The 21,710-nt window shown below is 41.8% G+C and overlaps 2 protein-coding genes across 2 annotated transcripts in view; both read right to left on the reverse strand.

Annotated features, from left to right (window-relative positions):
* The window catches only part of LOC145416074 (lachesin-like), a 33,044-nt gene extending 31,436 nt beyond the window's left edge, over positions 1-1,608 (reverse strand). The window contains exon 1 of the mRNA XM_080285168.1: positions 1,596-1,608. Within this exon, the coding sequence (XP_080141294.1) occupies positions 1,596-1,608 (13 nt within the window). The remainder of the gene's footprint in view (positions 1-1,595) is intronic.
* Positions 1,609-1,729: 121 nt separating this feature from the next.
* LOC145416075 (hemicentin-1-like) lies at positions 1,730-21,321 on the reverse strand. Its single transcript, XM_080285169.1, has 6 exons — positions 21,234-21,321; positions 15,039-15,128; positions 9,194-9,354; positions 5,444-5,654; positions 2,497-2,793; positions 1,730-1,852 (listed from the first exon to the last, which is right to left on the reverse strand). The coding sequence occupies exons 1-6, from the start codon at positions 21,319-21,321 to the stop codon at positions 1,737-1,739; spliced, it is 963 nt and encodes a 320-aa protein (XP_080141295.1). The 3' UTR covers positions 1,730-1,736.
* Positions 21,322-21,710: the final 389 nt, after the last annotated feature.

Consider the following 21,710-nt stretch of genomic DNA (forward strand, 5'->3'; position numbering starts at 1 on the left):
AGAATGAACATCTGATTTTCACACCCAGCCCACTTCTCCTCATCAACTAATTACTTAGGTATCTACCCAACTCTAACAACAAGTATCCATCCATGTATGGATCCTATCACACTGAGACAACGTATACACCAGTGACTGTCACACACTCTTCTCTTCCCTCTTTTCCTTTGCTTAGAGGAACTATTGTAGCGGACTTCCAGTCCTCTGGAACTCCACCTTCCTCTCAGGGCAATCTGCACACTTTTTGTTTCTGCTCAGTTGCTCTCTTTTCCCTACAGCCCTACAGTATATCTGGGCACTTCACCACACATTCCATCAGGTCCTGGGGTTTTCACAATATTGACTTTCTAGATGTCTCATACACTTCCATCCAACTGATCTTTCCCTTCTTTCCCACCTCTCCTCTTCTTCCACTCGCTTGTGTCATCTCTTAACCTCGCCTAATACCTCACATGAATCACAGATATCGTCTGTGAATTCTTTACACATGCCCTGTACCCCTTCCATCAGATTCAGATCATTATTTATCTGCCCGTTGCCCTTCCAGTTTCTCTTGCACCCCGCTTCTATTTTTTCCCCCTACACCTTTTCTACTCTCCTTCCAGCAAGTGCCGTCTCCTGTCGCCCTCTGCCACTGGTCGCCCATCACAGCTACTTAGGAAAATAATAAAAACTGTTATAGACAACATTTTATTCATGTAAAGTGCTCAGTGTGTCCACCATTGTTACAGAGATCTTGCTTCAGACGAGCTAGCCAGTCGGTGGCTAGGCCCTGTAAAAAAGTAGAAAAATATATATGAATTAAAAATACAGTATTTCTGCATTCTTACACACACACACACACACACACATATATATATATATATATATATATATATATATATATATATATATATATAAATATAAATATATATTAGAACAAGGAATTGTGTATATTCAGATACTGGCTGCAGTGAATGAAATTATTATTATTATTATTATTATTATCAGTCTAGCGTAGCATGATGGTACCATTTTACGCATTCCGCCCTTTACCGCGAGATTCATCCTGTGTGTGTGTGTGTGTGTGTGTGTGTGTGTTTTCTTTAATTACTCCTAGGCTACTTGATGTATTTTAATTAATCTTTCCAGGTGAGTTCGTCTCGTTACTGGGAAGTTTTCCATTATAAACAATATTACAACCATGACTTTTATCTGTGCCAGCTCCCTCACCAAATAAACAGTTCCCAGAAACAGTAAAAGAAGGCCATACATGGCTTTGATATCTTAGTACCTGGTGTACAACGGACTCCCGTCCGTAATGTGATATTTAGGGAACGTGAACCTCCCAGTGAATCTTTGGGGAAGCAAGCCCTACTTCCAAAAATAAAAATGTTCAGAAACAAAGAAATGAGAACACATGGATTTCAAAGAAATCGGCATAAATATCACAGAACTGGGTATGCAGTCTCCATGCCTTCTCTGAATGCAAAGGAAGAAACTGTGCATCTTCTTTGCTATTAAAGTAATGCAGTCAGTGTTCCATTTCTTTAATTCTTCTCAATACGCATTCCTGTCAGTCTGTTTATTTGCTCAGGCAGTACAGAATTCCTCACCTGTGTTTAACATCCTTAACCTTCCCATGCCATGCCTTATCCTGCTTCTCCTGCCTAAAAGGCGGAGGGTGCTAAGGTACGGTATGACAGAGACAGGGCCGAGTGCAGCTCCACGCTTGGCGTGACTGAAGGAGGCTCCGTCTAGGACCTAGTGAGCAGCAGTAGGGTGGCGGAGGCTATTAAGGAACAGGCCAGACTGGTGGACAGGCTTAGTGGGCAGGAGGTGTTGTGGTGCTGCATGGCGGCCAGTTCCTCACCTGAAAATTTCGTCATGCAGTGTGGGCAGGGTAGGAAATACACTTTGAAAGCATACAGAATTTAGTAAAAATTATTGATGTCATAGCCCTTCCTTTACGCCTTTCTTTTTTTATTTTTGCTATTTAATGAATTAACTTTAGCAAATAAATGGCAACTTCTTGTGGTGAAGTGGTTAGAAATAATCTTAATTAAGCTTTTCCTTGAGAGACGGCTTCCCAAAGTTTAACAGTTCAACTGGGGGTAGGGAAAAATGCAGACATAAAGAACTTGAATGTATTGATGGGATTAATAAATACAATGAATATATTTGCACCTGTCTTGTTTGAAAGTAGGTTTGGAGTCATCACACATTTATATTGTTAAAGACTGGAGTCCCCATGAACTGTGTAATAGTATTGGATTATGCTTGCAAACGTCTCTCTCTCTCTCTCTCTCTCTCTCTCTCTTTGAGTAAGCGTTTGGGGTTCTCATGAAATGTATGAAGGGAATGAATTAAATCAAAGTCTTCTCACGTGTAGTGAATCTTAGGGTCGTCATGAATACAAACATTCTATATTTTCCCTTAGCTGCTAGAGTTCCTTCTTGAGGTGAATAAAGTGGTCTTTTGGTTGCAAAAATATTAGATTGCCTTATAAGCTCTCACCTTTTAACACGTGCACTGTAACATTCAGTGGCTGTGTACAGGTGGAAGTGCACGTGTAGGTGCCAGAGTCTGTGGGTGTGACGTGGGATCGAGCCAGGGACAGTCGAGACACAGGTGTGGTCACATTGTTATCAGTGACCTGCAACTCGTGGGCCTTTGGGGTGGCAACGGGTTGGCCTTCTCTGCTCCAGGCGAGGAAGGCTGGAGGTGGACATCCCTGGACTTGGCACACCACTTCCAGGCGACTCCCAGACTGCACGTACACTTCTCTGCTCGGCTGCACTGTCGCTAATGCTTCTATTAAAGGAAAGAAATGCTGTAAGAGTGGATATTGTCCTAAAATAATAACTCAGTATTCGTAAACCGAATTCTCATCTACCATAATAGAAAAGTTATTAGTGTGATCCCAGGCTTATCTGAATCGTAAACCCGGTGGATTGCTGAAATAAGTTGCCTTCTCCTGCAGTTCACTGTCCTCCACTGGGGGATAAGGAAGTAGCATAAGGACGTTTGTATAGCCAGGTAATGGAATCGCTTAGTTATATCCATTCCATCACATGAAGGTGACCCTCTCCAGCACCAACAAACTATGTAACAGCCAGTATTCGTTGCATTATGGCCACAAAGCTGGGTTAACACTAATGAGCGCATCTGGTGCCAGGGACAAAAGCAATAGTAATTTTAGTACAGTGGCCGTGCTTCAGCGAATAACGATGTCATACTCGATTTGGGAGCAGACTCACATTTACCTGTCTGTTTGGTGGAACGAAGCGATTAGGGACTTTTTTTTTTTTTTTCGGTGCTGCCTCCGAACGCTCTTATTCGAGTCTGCTGCCGTGTTTCAGTGGGTAATGATGCCATTCTCGATTCTGGATTGATTGATTGACTGATTGATTGATTGGTTCATTACAATAAAATGATCATGGCAGTGTAACAAGAGGTCATTGCCGCAGTACACCAGGAGTAAAAGTAAAACAAAGATAACTAAATTGGTTTGTTGGTGCTGGAGAGGGTCACCTTCATGTAATGGAATGGATATAACTAAGCGATTCCTTTACCCGGCAATACAAACGTCCTTTTGCTACTTCCTTATCCCCCAGTGGAGGAGGGTGGACTGCAAGAGAAGGCAACTTAAGGCTGCAGTCCACTGGGTTTGCGTTTCAGACGAGCCTGCGGTCACACTAATAACATTCATTCATTCATTGCCAGACGCCATGTATCCCAAACGGGGTGGTCAAGGGCTTAGAGTTAATTGTTTTACAGGGAGGGGCACTAATCCTCCACCAACCCCACTTGACACGTAGGGATGCCAACAGCATCTGGTGTTCCCAGGCGGTCCCCCATCCAAGTACTATGGTAGATGAGAATTCGGTTTAGGAAAATTGAGTTATTTTTTCAGGACAATACCAATTCTTACAGTTATTTGTATTTATATATATAATTATGACATAAACAGAGTCATCACACATTAAAATTCATAAAATACGTTAGGGATATTCCGTAGAACTATGCATAGAAAAATAAAGTTAAAACTATGTATAAAAACAAAAGTTGCTTGAGGAAACCTGCTTCCTCAGCAAACATCATACGTGTACACGCCTCCTCTAGAAGGACTGAGGAGTAAAGGTAAGACCCATCTCCTGTTCTAAACCTGGAGATATATCAACGGAGGGCATCCCCTAGGACCTAGAGCGTTACACTCAAATAACAGATGTCACACAGTGGGACCAGACAGTCTTCATAATAAGGAGGGGAAATCCCCTCCAAGAGATGGCAATGCTTCAGGCATGTATGATCGATCCGTTGGCAGGTCACGGCAACTTCCCAGTGACGGGGCATGGCTGTATAGACCCATGGACTAACTAAAGCCGTCACCTCCCTTAGCTTGCTTGGAACAGGAGGTGTATCCCATGCATGTTGCCAGGAGGTCTGGACAACAGCTTTAATCACAGGGAAGTAATCCCTGTAGGGAAGAGGTCTGATTGAGACATCAAGGGTAACTCTCGCCCTTGCTACCTTATCTGCACATTCATCTCCCTGTATTCCAACATGGGCTGGAAGCCAGCAAAACGAAATACTCTGGCCATGACGGCTCACGAGGTCTGGCTTGTCTAAAATTTCCGACACCAAGGAGTTGGGAGATTAAAATGCTCAAAAATAGAGAAGGGTGCCCTAGAGCTGCCAGAAATAGTAAAGCTATTTACACTGTTGGTAACGATGAGTTGAAGACTCGATTCTGGAGGAGACACATTGACATTTCTGTGAATGTACTGTTCAGAGGCCTAATATATCTGTGAAGCTTGTCATTTCCAATGGTGTGGCGTTAAAGTAAATGAAAATGAAAAACGCATCCTTAGGCTGTCATTAATGTTGTCAAATTATGATATTACCCTGTATTGTGGTACTACCCAAACTACCTCGCTTTAATATTTTTCATATATCTTCGTTTTTACCACCAGACGATTTCCATAAGCTTACACCAGGCGTTGACAGTGAAGGGAATAGAAACAAAATCCGTAGCCCTTTTCTCATTAACAGCAGACACACATTACCACTACCTGTGTTGCAATGTAGTGATCGAGGACTTCATTCTGTTGCTTCAAAACACCCCCTCCCACTTTTTTTTATTTTTTTATTCTGGCTCTTTCTGGACGACTGTACTGAGCTCAGAAGCCACTTTTCAACGGGTGATGTTGCGATATTCGTTCAAAATGTTACGTTCAAAATGTTATAGTATATTCATTTTAACTTGGAGATTTTGTCATTTTACAGCTTACTTTCCTTACCTCATTGGCAGGAGAAGACAATACTGTGGTTTTATATCCTTTCCATAGTATTTTTTCGTGGCCAGCATCATATTCTATTCTTTACCTATTGCTACAACTCGGGATTGGAAGTGGAGAGATGGCCATTTCATGCCGAGTTAAAGTGAACAGGGATTAGTCACCTTGCACAGTGAGGTTGACGGTGTGTGTGATGGGCGGGGTGGTGGAGACCTGACAGAGATAGGAGCCCGCGTCGGTCTTCCTCACGTAGTGTATCTTCAGAATCCACTGCTGCCCTCCCGCTGGGTTGACCGACACGAACCTGGCGTCTGAGGTGTACGTGACGGACTTGGTGGTCAGGAGGCGAATGTCCCGCCCCCGCACCCACGACACCTGTATGAAGGGAAGGTTAATGATGGTGAACTACTTAGCGTTACTGGCTGACTGGAATCTGGCGTCTGAAGCGTTGGTGACAGACTTTGTGGTTTGGATGCAAATGTCCTGCCCCCGCACCCACGACACCTGTATGACAGAAAGTAAATGGTGGTAAATTGTTTAGCGTTCTTGGCTGACTCCAGCCTTGTGTCTGGAGTGTAGGTGACGGACTTGGTGGTCAGGAGGCGAATGTCCCGCCCCCGCACCCATGACACTTGCATGGAAGAAAGGTTAATGGTGGTGAAGTGTTTAGCGTTACTGGCTGACTCTTACATTGTGTCTGAGGTGTAGGTGAATACTTTTAGGCTTAACAGCCAGTTCCATTTGGTCCATCAGTCTTCGACATGTAACACACTTCCACATGTTACCGTTTCGGCGTTAATACCCACGGTCAATACTGAGTACATGCTAGAGCTGTCTCACTCTGGACTGGTATACTGATATCAGCGGGAATAATTTTACGACATCGACGGGTCAGTAAATTCTATTTCAGAAATCATTTAATCAAATTGCTCCCTGTCCCAGATTGGGATTAAACGTGGGTCATTTCAGGCAACAGAGGACTTCTTGAACCACTGGACCACCACCTCCAGGGGTCAATTATTATCGTACCCCCGACACCTGTATGAAAGGTTACTGATCGTCAGAGGAAGCACTTTCCACACATGGTTGGCAGGAACTTTGTATGTAAGATTTGTATTTTGGGTATGACGGTCAGGAATTAGTTATGCTTACCATGGCACCCACAACACCTGTATGTTAAGGAGAGTTATTGGTGGTGCAGTGCTTAGCCTTACAAGACTTTGGTTATTAATTTAATAGTCTCCAGTCTAATCCCACGCCCGCCCACTGACGACACCTGTACAGGAGCGTGTGTTGATTGTACTCTTTCTTTTCTCGAGAGAGAGAGAGAGAGAGAGAGAGAGAGAGAGAGAGTGTGACGGGGGGGGGGGACCATCGTCCTGGAGCTGAGGCTTAAATGGCGAGTGAAAGGATAAGTGCCGGGGGGGGGGGGGGACCATCGTCCTGGAGCTGAGGCTTAAATGGCAAGTGAAAGGATGAGTGAATCACTATGTTGGGTAAGCAGATGTGTGTGTGTGTGTGTTATCTTCCCCACTTCTAATTTCATAAGGGTTTAATAGGGTTAGGTTGATGTCTGTGATGAAGCAACTGTAGTTTTTAATTCATGAGATTTGTTTCATCTTAATCATAACTGTTATATATACATGAGATACTGCTAAGTGTTTTAACTGAGAGAGAACGAGTTACAGTGCACTGTTAACCTACGGAGCCCGAGGATGTCATTTTGGATTTATTCTTATCCCCTCGTGACAATTTTCATCCATTTTTAGAGAAACTGTTCGAACTGGAGGCGTTAGACCAAGTAATAATATACCCGGCCAGTTCAGTAGGACTTTCCTAAGTTACATAAGATCATCTGGTGCAGAAAGAATAAGATAAACAAACGACGTTAGTCGGATTTAAAAAGTTAATGAGGAACACTTGCAGGAATCTCTTCAGTCCGAGGGTGTCATTTCTACTGATTTTTCGCTATTCATTGACTTTTCCTTTTAATCTTCAGTTTTTAGATTCAGATGAGTAAGATATCATCATCATCATCCATTGCAAGTCACTGTAGAACTTCCTTGACTGAGTCAGTCTTTGTCATGTTTAGCCTGCAAGCTCCTCTGTCTCATCTCTCCACCTCCTGTTTGACGTTTTTCAATTACGCTTGCAATCTCGGAGTCCAGTCAGTCAGCCTCTTACTCCATCGGTTATCTCTTATTCTTGCTACATGACCTACCCACCCCCATTTCTATTCTCTTGTAATATCTATAATGTCTTTGGCTTTAGTCTGCTGTCTCACTGAAGTTTATCTCTTCCTGTGTCTAAAAGATATTCCCAACACTGATGTTTTCATAGTTTTTTGAGAACGGATTAGTTTGTTTACCATCGATTTCGTCAGTTTCCAGGTCTTAAAACCGTACGTCATAGCTGGGATTATATTCGTTATATACTTTTTGTTTCATACGTCCTGGCAATCTGATTTCCATGGTGTCTCTGTGTTTACCAGAAACTTTCCATTCAATTGTAATGCATTTTTTGTTTGTTTTCATGATCTTTCTTTAGTTTTAGTATCTGTCCCAGGCAATTGTACTACTCAACTTCTTAAAGAGTGTTTGCATTTATTATGATGGCACTCTTAAGGGTATCTGAATTAAACATTGAAGGATTTATAAATGATGTATGTAACCATTCCAGATCAAATATGTTTTCTAAGATGCTGCATAGAATCATGTAAGATTTCAGGCATACTATGATTAATACATATTGGAATGAAGGGCTTAAGTGAGTTAGGGAACTCTAATGCAGAAAGACCAAGAAATAATCATTATTAACCCATCCACTGCAATGATGACTCTACAAACTCTTCTCGACCATGCTAAATGATTTTATTTTCAGTTTACAAAAGGACCCGTAGAGGTGAAGTGGTGGGAGTGTGATATAATTATGATAATGGACTGGCCTACTGCACACCCACTTACTGTACTTATTAACTGCATTTGCCAACTATTATTTCGAAGCCAGGAAACAACCCCTTTCAAAAGTATTTAAAATATGTGTCCTGACAATGTAATGTATGTCTGAAGAATTTTCAAAACTGGTGCATTGGACAGAGCCGTACTACCGGTATTTAACTATTTTACATCTTACTGCTTTCATATTTTGACTGCATAGTCTTGAGACATCAAAATTGGTTTTATAAGACGTCACGGTGTTGGAGAGGGACACCGTCACGCTGCACCACAGACATAACTCGGCGGCTGCACTGCCTAGTTTTACAAACGTCCCTCAACTCACTCCCAATCAAGTGGCCTGCAGGATGAGGGCAGCTTCAACCTGCGGTCCACCGGGTTCACGTTTCATATGAACATGGTGCTGTTGCCTCAGTATGTCACCCGGTTCAATGAGTAGGTATAATTTTAACACGACTCTTTAGTAATTCTGCTGTCTACTTCAGTAACAGTACCACACGATAATAACGTTCAGCTTAAGGAGAAGCTTCTGGTACTTAGAGGTTCTCTTACAGTTCCACGAGTACCTACCGCCTACCAAATAAATTTAGCATATTTCTCGTGATTTAACTCTACAAGCGATACTCTTAACGTCAAAGACGAAATTTACTGTTCTAAATTTCTCTGAGTTTATAGCCATAGTTCCCAAAACACACACACACACACACACACACACACACACACACACACACACACACACACACACACACACACACACACACACACAAACACGTGTACACTCACACATACTCTTTCTATGCTTATCTGTCTATCTTTGTCTATGTGATGTCTGTCTGCTAGTTTCTCTATCCCTCTGTCTATCTATCTCTAAGTCTCTTAATGTCAACCTTTGTGTTTCAGTAATGCTGATCCATTTCCCAACAGTTTTAACTATTGGCCAATTAACGTGTGTCAACTCACGGTGTAGTTATGCAGGTTCCTAATACCACACGGCAGCATGGCGGTGGTACCAGGCACAACCGTGACCGTGGTGTCTGTGGTGTTGGTGAAGGACGGGCCGCTCAGGGTGGAGTACTGGATGGGGGGTGCTTCCTTCAGTATGTCCTTCCATACTGACCTGTCTGTGACAGAAGAGAAAGGGGGGGGGGAAGAAAGAAATTAGTACGCGAAGTAAAAGACTCTTTTCTTCTGTAAATTCTGGGAAGGTTGGGAAAAAACATTACACTCACGAAAACTCAGATGCAAAATATTTATGTTAATCATGCCTAACTCATGTTTGTAAGAAATACGAGGTGATATATCTCCCTATCCCCAGAAAGGAGGATGGTGGACTTCAAAAGGATGGCACCTGAAACCCACAGCCCACTTGGTTCACACTTCAGATGGGCCTGAGTTTGCAACTACTACAACTTTCGCGCAGTTCGTAAAAACCGTTCCATTAGAATTTCATCAAGCGGTATCATCTGCGTTTTCTGACAGACAAGAGACTGAGTGTGATATTGTGTTGTTAGAGGAAGCATGGGAAGAAAAGGAGAACCCTGACGTGAAGGAAGTTGATGTTCTTTTTACAGGGGAGGGGGGAGTAGAGAGAAAGGGTAAAAGACAAATTGTGTTCCATTTCTCCATAATTTTATCTTTGGAGAATCTAGGGAGAAGTGTGTAACACAACGACGAGAGATCAAGGGCAGATTTGTGCATTTTCATGATTGTTGTGGGTGTTGGCTGTTTAGGAGACTGAGAGTACTTATACCGTAATTACATATGCGTGGCCAAGGCCATCGTAAAACCAAACACGTACCATCACTGTTAAAAACAGCTTCTTTTTTTCTTAAAGTTTTCGTTTTATCGTTTTTACTGGCACATTATTCGAAATTGAAACAAGTAAAGAATCCTGTGATGCAATAAAAAGAATGGGATGGCATCAAGTACCCATGACGTGTTTCCAGCGATGATTAAGTGCAGTGACGAATGGAATGAAGTGTTTGTTGAAAACATATAAAAAATTTTGACGAACGGATTTGTTAAAACTTGGGGAAGGAGGAAACCAAAGGGCAGACGCCCGCAAGATTGTGTCCTCCAAGAAAATATAATAATAGAGCTAAACTGAAGAGCCATTCATTTCAGGATGACTGGACACACTGCATTTAAAAGACTGGAGGTCATAGGCGGAAGGAAATACGGACAGAGGGAGACATTTCCAGATTTGACATGCTGCATACATGAAGGACTAAGAGTATCAGTCAACTCTTACATTCGAGAGTTGGACAGAAAAGAGGTGAGAGTTTGCTACTAGACGGGTGCTGTGCGCGTAGACAGTCAGAAGAGCAGTGATCAGTAAAACAGCGATAGGGAAGAGATAAAGGTGCAAGGCGAGGCGAAAAGAGGGTGAAAGGAGTCTGTAAAAGGAGGAATGTTAATGAGAAGAAAAGCCTTTGACTCCATCTTGTTCAGGAGAGGTGAATGTTGATACCCACCCACCCCCAACACACAAGATGCTATAGTTGCACTCTATGCAGGAGCGAATAAAAGCTCTGTATAAAGTCAACAGCCGTCCAAGGTTAAGAAGACACAGAGTTAGCTTCGCATATCTAATCTCTTGGAAACAGATTTCGCAAGCAAGGTCATATGATGTTTCCAAGATAAATACAAAGAAAATGAAATCCCAAGTATGCTCAGAAATGTTGCACAATTGAGTTTGATTTTGTTAAATATTAAACGATATTCTTATGGAAAATTTTGGCTAGCTGAAAGCTGCAGAAACTGAGTTTTTAATGCATTAAAACAACAAGGTTACTTGTACCTCAATCAGAGACATGAGCCAAGTCACTAATTAGGTGTCTCATAGCCTCATTCTGAGTTTGTTGAAGTAACTGCTGGAATGGACGCTGTGAGTAGCAAAAGGACAAGTAAAAAGTGGAGTGTTCAATATATGAGTGAGTAGGTTAGATGTGCAGCATAGAAGTCACTGATGAATAAAAAGGGGTTGGTGAAAGGACAGAACCCAGTAGAATGCTACTCTTCATAGCGCTAGAAGATCGGTGACTGTCTACAGCAGCAGCTATGGAACGACCAGAAAGGAATCTAGAGATCAAGGCACAGATAGAAGTTTTCGCCGAAGTCCCAAAATGAGGATAATCAAGAGTCTGAAAGGAAGGTAAGATCGCCTGGAGCATCCCTGGCAGAACCCCTAATGACAATTGGAAAGGTTTTGATAAAAGAATTTAATTTCTTGTTGTTAAAATTTCTTTTTGTTAATGTATTTAAAAATCTTTAGAAATTATAGTAATCAAAGTAATTAGGCGACAGTCAGAGGACTAGGAATGGTCACCCTTCTTTGGATGAGGCTTAATGAGAGCAAATTTCAGCAAGAAACAAAGGTACATGTCGACTAACAAAGGTAAAAGATTTTTCCTAGGAAGGGTGTCAGCACAGAGGCAAAGTTGTTAAGAACAACAGGAGGGACCCCATCTGGCCAATATGCTTTGTTAGTTTGGAAGCCTGTGAGGGCAGAAGGTACATCAACCAAAGAAAATTTAATGTCAGTCATGAGGAAGTCAGAGGGGAAATGAGGTGGAGAAACACCACCAAAGTCATCCAAGGTGGAACTGGAGGAGAAAGTATGGGCAAAGAGTTCTACCTTTCTAACAGAACTAGCAGTGACAGAGCCATCAGAGTGGAAAAGATGTTAAACAGTTCAAACCACTTACTGTAGAAGGAATGAAATTATTCTTATCAGTGTGAAGAAAAGACTTGGCATGGTTCCAAGCAGAAACATGAAAGAGATGTGATTCAGTGGTGGGTTGGCACTGGTACCTATTGCAGACATTCTTCTTGTTGCTGACAGCAGTAGAATAAACATGATTTAACTAAGGTTTCTTTGCATTAGTCCAACGATGAGAGAAAGGAATGTATGCTTCTTTATGCAAGAGAATGATCTCCATATTGTGCATGGCACACTCAGATGACTTTCGGCCATGCAAGCAGTAATCATTAAAGGAAAATTCAAGGAAACACTGCCCAATCAGCAACTCCATAGTGCCACAGCCGCTACTTCTTGAGAGAGTCCACAGGCCTTCCTGGAACAATAGGACAAATTAGGGTTATCAGGTTGTGATCAGAGAAGCCAAACAGAAAGATAAGATTGACTGAGTAAGTAGAAATAGTTATAAGGAATAGGTTAAGTATGTTGGCACTCTCTCCAAGGCGGTCAGGGATATGTGTAGGGTGCTGTACAAGATGCTTTAGGTCATTAAGGAACAGAAAGATATAGTCTTCGACACTGCTGGGTCAGTGAACAAAAACGAGACCCAAAGGTGGTGGTGAACATTGACATCATCTAGAAAGTTTTCAGAGAAGGGAGAAATTAACAGAATATGTATTATCTTAGAAGTAAGATAGTCAAACTTTTTTTTTTTTTATAGTCAGTAGAATTAACAGATAAGTACACAGGACAAACATATTTAGTAAGAGAATGGCAGGATAGCTGAAGTCAAATGTGGAGAACTCAGAGGATTCAAGTTCAGGGACACGAGAGTAAGATACGTTGCTGCATACATACACACAACGACGGTGCTTGGCTTAAAGTGATTACAGAGAAAGTAGCTTCTGACTGCCACTCCTGAGTAAGGAAGAGGTGTGGTTAAACGGAAGAGAGATGGTCTGGAACAGCAAAATTAGGGGTAAGGCCATAAATGGTGCAGAAATTAATAAAAAGTGATCCACAAAATGGTTTCATTGAACTCACTTGCTCATCACTGGAAGAGGGGCTGATGGTGGGGGCATTGATGGTCCCCCTCCTCCCCCACTAGGACTCCGCAGATGGGTGTTGAGATGCAATTTTTGCAAATTTTGGAACAAGAAGTGTGGTGTTATAATGCATATATAGTTTCTTGTTGAAAGCTAGATGAAAATGTAGGAGAAGAATATGCTGGCTTACTCCCAAGTTACTGAGACTCTGAAAATGTTCTGTAAAGGGGGATGGCCAGAAACTAGTCTTGAGGGTTTTTAAACAGGAGCTCCAACTCTCCTTGTCACCAGCTTTCCGTCCTCCGCGGGAGTACTGCCCTGTTCGATTGGTGCCACAGTGTGAAAAGAATGGCAAATGGCTGTGATAGTGCCTCTGTGAAAAAATATAGGTGAATGTTGGAGTGCATCAGGGATCAGTGTTGAGCCCCTTATTGTTTGTCATGGTGCTTGAAGCTCCTTCATGTGACTTCAGAAATGCACTTTCATGGAAGTTGTTGTGTGCTGATGCCTGGTATTGACTGCAGGGAATGAGAGGGAGGCGGAAGAAACATTCGGAAGTAGAGAGATGAGGCACAAGGGTTTGAGAGTAAATTCAGATAAAACAACCGTGATGATATCTACGGGTGGTGGTGGTACTGTCAAAGCAGAGAGAGAGTGGCCATGTGCAGTTTGCCACTTGGGTGTGGGAAGTAACTCCATCTTGTGCAGTACTTGTGATAAGTGGGTGAATAAGAGATGGAGTGGTACTAGAGGTAGACTGCGAGATAATGAAGCTTTTGTGTGTGTGGCGTGTCAGGGAGGGCATGTAGATATTGTCAGGCATGAAAGGATTGATTCTGTTGCTGAGTCTCTTGAGTATGTGTAAGAGTTTTGTTGTTTGTGGGACATGTTATGTGCTGGAGGTGGGGTAAGGAGTGGTGAGAGGAAGTTCAGGGAGCTGTTGTCTCGCTTGAGATTCAGAGGGCTCTCCCTCTCATGCTACGGAATCTATGTATGTGACTTGTGTTAGCAGTGTAATGCTGTATGGTAGTGAGACCTGGGCAGAAAAGGAGGCGGATATTCATAGGCTCAAACGTGCAGAAATGACAGTGGTTGGGTGGATGTGTAGTGCATCATTGACTGTTAGCCTTGGCTGGGTAGATTTATGAATGAAGAGTTAAGAGGAAGGATGGGATTCGAGTGTACTGGTGCTGTGATGAAGGGAGGTAGATTAAGATGGTTTGGGCATGTGGGGAGGATGAAGCAGTGAGTCTTTTCACCGAGGGCCACTGGAAAGGAAATGTAGTGGTTCTCGGTGGTCCTTAGTGAAAAGAACTACATTGGGCCATTTCATGGCGCACTGAGAGCCACTGGAAAAGCAAGGTTAGGTTAGATTAGGTTAGGATGCTGTTGGTAACCCTCGATGAAAAGGCTGAACTGAATGGAGGGTGACAATTGAATATGGAAAGTGAAAATGTGAACATCAGGGGTAGGGTAGCGAGAGGCAGATCGAAAAAGGCCTGGGGTGAGGTCATAGAGTTTGACCTCAGGGATAAGGGACTGAATAGGAAGATTGCCAGAGATCATTCAGCATGGGCAGCTGCTATTAGATGACCAAGACCGATGCATGGAAGAATATTGAAACGTTTGTAAACGAAGTGAATGATACGAAATGATCAGAGTGCTGTTTACTGAGGAAATATCATAGAGGACGTGAAGAGTATATGAGAATGACTAGTCAGAGATAGACAGGATCGTTTTAGCTGTGGGACTGACTCTGTTCTGAGGGTAATTATGAAAATACATGCAAAGAGGGTGACTGAAAGGAAGAACCATGGATTTTGGGCCCCTGAATCGTGAGCAATTGGTCGGATGACTTATTTCCCAGAATATGGTCTTGATTAGTTTTCCCACAATTATATTCTCTCCCCTTCCTTACTTTCTTGATCCTATCTTATCCCACTGAACGTGGGAAAAAAGGCTGAGTGACGATGATGTTTTTCATTTGTATACTGTCTGTGGTGTGGTATGGTAACTTTTTGTTAGTTGTTTTTGCAGTTGTGTTGCCTTATTTACGTACCATCCATGGTTGTGGCAGGAGCTGTGAGGACGAACAATAGCACAGCATAAGTGACCAGCAGTGTTGAGTGGCAGGACTGGAAGGCCATATCTGCTGAAGAAGAGGGAATAAATTAACACAGAATATCACATAGTAGAATAAAGAGTAAACAAGAAGCGGTGCCAAAGCACAGCAAACCCATTCCCGAAAGTCATTTTAGTGCTGACATATAAACACAATAGGGTATCTAGTCAAAGATGTCACATGTCATATTTTGAGTAAATTGGGTGAAAATTGACGATCTTATGCTCATTTGAAATTTTAGGCCCGACTCACCTGACATTGACCCCCCTACCGCTAAGTGGGGTGACCCCCTGATGTAATAAGGCATGTTATAGGTTTCAGCTTTTAAAGATGCACCTTTAGATTTTGGTTTCATGCCGATATAACGAATCTGAAAGGAGTTATGGCGAAAAAAAAAAAAATACCCGTTCCCATTTTTTTACATTTTTTGGCCTACAGCCTGGGCCTTGGCACAGTTTGGCCCAAAATTTAGCCAGGTGATTAGGTCATAGCCCGTCCCATCATCCATGTAATATTAGTCAAAATCGCACCAGTAGTTTTCCAGTATAGTTGTTAACAGACAGACAGACAGACAAACAGGAAAACAGACAAGCTGAGTGAAAACAATACCCGTCCCAGAGCCCCTCTGGGCCGGGGACGGGTAACAAGAAAGAGTGGAAAGGGAAGAACTTGCAACACATTTTTAAAAAGTACTTAGAGCACTTTTATGCAATGGTTTAAGACCTTTTATGCGATGGTTTAAGGCCTTGCAGAGATAATGGAGAGTGATAGACTGACTATGAAAGTGTATGTGAATGAGATGGAAGGGGTAGGGGAAGGGTGAGACAAAGGATGAGACAGAAGGATGGAACAGAGATGTATTATTAACCCATACCATCCCAGGCATTTTTGCAATTTTATACCCACCCAATCCCAGACCAGAAACGGAAGAAATTTTTATTGCATAAAACAATCCAAAAGGATATATAAATCAAGGAAAAGCAAAAAAAAGTACTCCTTATAGGACAAATAAGATAAGAATGGCCTCCGTCACGTTTTTAGCCCAGTTTCCCAAGCCGTGAGCAACGTTTTCCCACCCAGCTGGGCGAGATGAGAGAGAACAGGGGGGGGGAAGAGGGAAATGGGGGATTCCCCTTTCTCAGTGTCCTCCACTGGCTCATATTTCTCCCCAGAATAGTCATCCAGGTCTTTCTCTTCTGAAGAATCACTAAATGAAGGGACAGAAGGGTCCATGTGACAATTTCAACAGCCTCCTCCAGCCCAATGATTCGGAAAAATGGCGTGATTTCGTGACATCCTAACGCTATTGACGGACAGTGGCACACTGATCTTATCCACCCACTCAGAACCACTTACCAAACTCAGTATTACAACTGCATGGACACAGTGTAGCCAATACATTAGGCTACTCCTGAGCAAAAAATTAGCTAAATTAAAGCAGTTTGAGAAGTGCTACAACGCTCGAATTTTGCTGTCGGCACCATCACGTCGCTGGGATTAATGGAGACATTTCGTACTGTCGGCACCATACCGACGGCGGGAACGTACGGGTTAAAGAAAAAGGCAAAAATTTTAGATAAGGCAGCCTATTGGTGGAAGAAAGGGTGACATGAGGTGATTTGCTTGTGGCCACCCTTTATGGATTAAGGTGTCTGCAGCAGACAGATGGTAGATCTACCTGTTTTTTTTTTTTTTTTTTTTTTTCGAGTTGTGTAGCACTTTATGACTAAATGACCCTCGTGTGCGATCGAAAGCAGGACCACTCGGTACTATACCTTTCGTGGCATATGAGGCTTCATTTTGCTTTTATGTCAGATATATTTTGCACATTACGCATATTATCTTCCTATACGTTACTAAGGCATGGTATGTCGTTACAAAAATATATGCAAATAGTATAAAAGAGAATATGGTAGCATAATATGCATGATGATTACTTTGGATAAAAGGCCGTGATGATTCCAGTGCCAAAAGAATGCAACTTCTAGTCAGTTTTGCGGACACCAACCAACTACATATCAATGGCCAAAATGAGTAACTGGAAATTAACTGACACTAGCATCATTAAGAACAAAATAGAAGAGAACCCAGACTTTAGAAGACGATGTTTAAAAACGCAAGAACAGAAAATAATACATGGATGGCTTAGTAGAAGGAAACAGAAATACCACAAACAGTAGAATTAGAATAGGAAATAAAAATGGTCCAAGGAGGAATACCTAGAAAAATAATTTAAACAAAATTTTTCAAAAATAGATGGAGTACTAAGAATGTAACACCCGCCCCAGCCAACTAATACAGTGGCATAATATTTGACTGCCCGGTGACCTTCACTTTCAAAAGATTTTTATCAAAGCTCAATTATTTCATTCTGGCCTAACCCTTAACCCTTCGTTCTGCCTAACCCTTAAGATTAAATAAAATTGTATGAACTGACTTTGCCCCATAACTCTGACTTTTGACCATCCCCAGCAGTCATGAACTTTGAGTGATTGCTTTGAAGGTTGTGTCTCTTTATCCTGGTGTTAAGCTGAACCAATCCACAAAGCTTAGCCTAGACTGGATAAAAACTGCTTAAGTGGTGTTTGCCATGTGACCTTCACCTCTGACCTATTGTTCTAAAAACAATAGCTCAAACTTTTGGGCAATCCTCAACTCATCGAGTGAGTTTCATCCAGTTACGATCAAAACTATTATAGTTATTTTATGTACACACATTTACAAGAGTTGAATTTTGACCTTGCCCTGTGACCTTGACCTTTGACCGATAGTTGTCAAACTTTTATTTTATTATTGCCTGACCCTCAGTACTTCCACCAAGTTTACTTCAAATCATATCAAAACTGTTTTAGTCGAAATTGCCCTATAACAGACTTTTGCCTTTTCTGGTGACCTTGAGCATTGATTGTGCTCAAACTCGGACTGCTTTATTCTGACCCTATTCCAACCCATCCACAAAGTTTGGTCTTAACCCTTTGGTGTTTATGGGTGAGGTTCAGATTTCATGCGCTCATTACCATTTGACACAGGCTGCATCTGCACATATTTCAACTGCTCGTTACCTTACCATTCGATGCCAGTTGCGTCAAATGAAATGGCCCCTGTTGTATTGTCATGGAATGATTTTGCATCCATTTCTGGGAGAGAACAAACCACTACTTGCGTCCCCGCGTATTCCTCCGCCACGCTCAACCCACCCCACACCCAGCGCCACCCCACTGCGGCACTGCCCCAGTCAGTGTGCTACACTGCTACGAGCCTTGCTCAAGCTTAAGATAATTTCCTTTCGCGCTCCGTAAAATCAGCCCAAATTGACCATCAGTAATTCTTTATATACCAAAATGTATCCAAATATATTCCCTATAACTTTTTCTCAGTAACATTAACCATAAAAATTATATTTCTAAGAAAATAAATGAAGTAAAAAATATATTAAGACATAATTTACACTCGGCTGATCATTATTTACAACACCATAAGCAAGTACATTAAATCAGGATTAATGTGAAAAAAAAAAAAAAGAAACATTAATAAGCTTGTGAGGATAAACTGTTTATGAACTGAGTGCATGGGAATAGCCCAGTGACAGGGGGAGGGGGTCTCAGTGTGTGTCCTTGGGCGCCCAGGACTGTCCCAGGTACTCGCGCTCTGTTGGACGCAACCTGTATCGATTAGTAACGAGAGGGTTAGCTGAGTAAAAACTGTTTATTGCTTTAGCAACAATTGATATATTAGGGCATTCTACTCAGGCTAACACGAGACGATTTTAAGGCTGAGGTATATTCTGACAGTTTTAAAATCTTTGATGATTTGTGTGTGTGTGTGTGTGTGTGTGTGTGTGTGTGTGTGTGTGTGTGTGTGTGTGTGTGTGTGCGCGCGCGCGAGCGCGCGCGCTCAAGATGATTATATTCAGTTGTGAGAAACACTCATCATGGAGTGCAGTAGCACTCCATAAGTAGCAATGGCACAAGTTCAAAATGGCATCCTGTACTATAGGGCATTTGCGTGAAAGAAGTTGCAAAGCCCAGTTATAAGCTTATGAACTAAAACCCTTTGCTATTCAAGAGCAAAATTACTCACAAAGTCCTGCTAACCTTTGTAGGAGCCGCAAAATTTAACCACAGATAGGCAATACTGATTTGTTCTTTCTTTCTTCCTCATCAGCCATAACTCAAAAACTAAAAGGTATCCTCAAGCGTGCTGTATACAAAATGCTGCTTGTCAAGTGTAGATGTTTCTTTTTATGTTTAGAAAAGCACTCAGATTACGGTTCGCGAGTTACGGCCTCAAAACGGGATCACGGTCACCCGTTAGTATGCCATTTTTCACAACATAGGTTAGCTATAGCTCGTTTACAGTTAAGGAACGTACCAAAACACTGCTTTTCATCCTCGTGTTAGTTTTGCAGTATGCTATACATGTAACAATCCAAATTTAACATTAGCTTTATGCATAATTATACTTCCACAAGATCATAAAACAGAAAACAAAAGAATCGGCTAAAATGATTGTTAAGAAGTTGGAATGGCAAAAGAACACAGATAAGAAATGAAAAAAGCACAGAAGCAAAAGAGCATTCAGGATGGGAGGAGATATGGAGACCTGTACCCAATACTACATTCCACGCTTTAGCCACACACTTGTAGCTGGTGGAATGTAGTAATGGTTATAGGTCTCCAAATCTCCTCCCATCCTGAACGCTCTCTTGTTTATGTTCTTTTTTCATCTCTCTCATGTGCACTTTTGCGATTCCTACTTCTTAACAAGCATTTTAGAAGAAAAGGATTGTTTTCTAGTAGTTAAAGGGTTAAGTTGGTCTTGGCCTGTATGTCTGATCTTCACCCTTCCACCAGATTTTGTAAAAATAGGATAAAAACTTTATTTTGCTCCACACACACACACACACACACACACACACACACACACACACACGCACAGGTCAAAATTTTCACCTTGTCTTTGACCTTCCTTCTCAAAACTTAATCACTCTGTTCTTGGCATTCCCGCAAATCTTTCCCTAAATTTGGTCTAAACTGAAAAAAAACTGCTTAAACTGACTTTGTTAGGTCACACATTGACCCAGCCCTGTGACCTTGATCTCTGAACTATTGTAAAAAAAAAAAAAAACGATAAGTTATTTACTCGTTGTTCATAATCACTTCCACCAAATTTTGTTTAAATCGGATACAAGCTGTTCAAGTTATTATGCCAGCTCAGCCTCATAGACAAACAGAAACACACACACCTATCAAAACATAACACTCGCTCTTGGTGTTTGAGCATAGGTGTGTTAATGTCAGATTTTAAAGACAACAGCAGATTGAACACTAAATGGATTCAAATTCAAACTGAAATTATAGAAAAATTATCCTCAAAATTTTCTAGACTTATGAATATGAAAACATCAAGGATACAGACGCCAGAATTCAGTCCGTTCACTATGGTGACATCTCTCCCTTCTTATTCTTCCTATATCCAAGCAATTTTATTGAGCTTAGTGGATACTTTTCAAACTTTTCGGGTTAAATATGACTGTATTAACCTCTACTCTAGTTAGGGACCTCTTCTGAGCTAAACAAAGTCGTCCGACAGTATCTAGGATAGACCATACAAAATGTAATATAATTCTCCTTGCTGATGTAATTCCGGACTCATCCAGTCATGAACTCAGTCGACCGCAGGGAACTAGCTACATCAACTGATTGCTACCAGTTGTCTTTTGTTGAGATTTTGTTGAAAGTCTGGGTTGCGACAGTAGAGTGCATAAGGTGAGTAAGTGTGTTTTGGTGTGAAGGGTAGGAAGGCTGCACTGCAATGTAGGTATCATGGATTATTGTGAGTTGTATTTAGTGTTGGTATTCTGGTAGGGATGAGTGGTGACCACTTTGCGCACTGGCTATGTGCAGTCGTGTCTCCGTGGGTCTGGTGGTATCTGAGGAGTGTATGTCTGGTGGTGATTAACGAAGGATGCATTTTGAATGATGGTTTTGGATGGCAATGGTGGTTATTGGCGATAGATTTGTTTGTTAAGCAGGTGGAGGAGGAGGAGCAGGTGGAGGAGGAGGAGAAGGGATGTTATTTAGGCACCCGATGTAGTGTTGGGAGTATGTTCGGTGCTAAACAGCACCTTACCTGGCTCGGACCAGAGTCCTTCCCATGGAAATATTAAAGGAAGTACGATGTTTGGCTTCTTGGTGGACGCTGCAGCTGCTCCACCCATAGTGCATAATATACCCACGTTTACAGTAGGTTCCTCTTAAACGTCACTCTCAGAGTAATTACGGAAGACAGAAAATATCAATAATCTGAATTACTATACAACCCTAAAGTTGTAATCAGTAAAAATGGCTTAAAAAGCCCTAATGTATAAACCATCAATATTATTTTAAGAATAATAGATTTAATATGGTAAACAGAAATGAAATCGAATCCACCATTATAAAAATCTTACGGAATGAAAAACGAACGAGGGAATCAGTAATATGTCTTACAAATTTTGCCATGAAATAACTGCATAAAAAGACGCAAATGCAAGCTTGGATTCTTTGTTTGTCATGATTGCATCCTTCAGCTATTTGTGCCCAGTCTTCATATCTCTACATTTCCATT

The sequence above is a fragment of the Coenobita brevimanus genome, chromosome 104 (assembly GCF_032717465.1).
Source record: "Coenobita brevimanus isolate Jiangsu-jjx chromosome 104, ASM3271746v2, whole genome shotgun sequence".
Classification (NCBI taxonomy): Eukaryota; Metazoa; Arthropoda; class Malacostraca; order Decapoda; family Coenobitidae; genus Coenobita; species Coenobita brevimanus.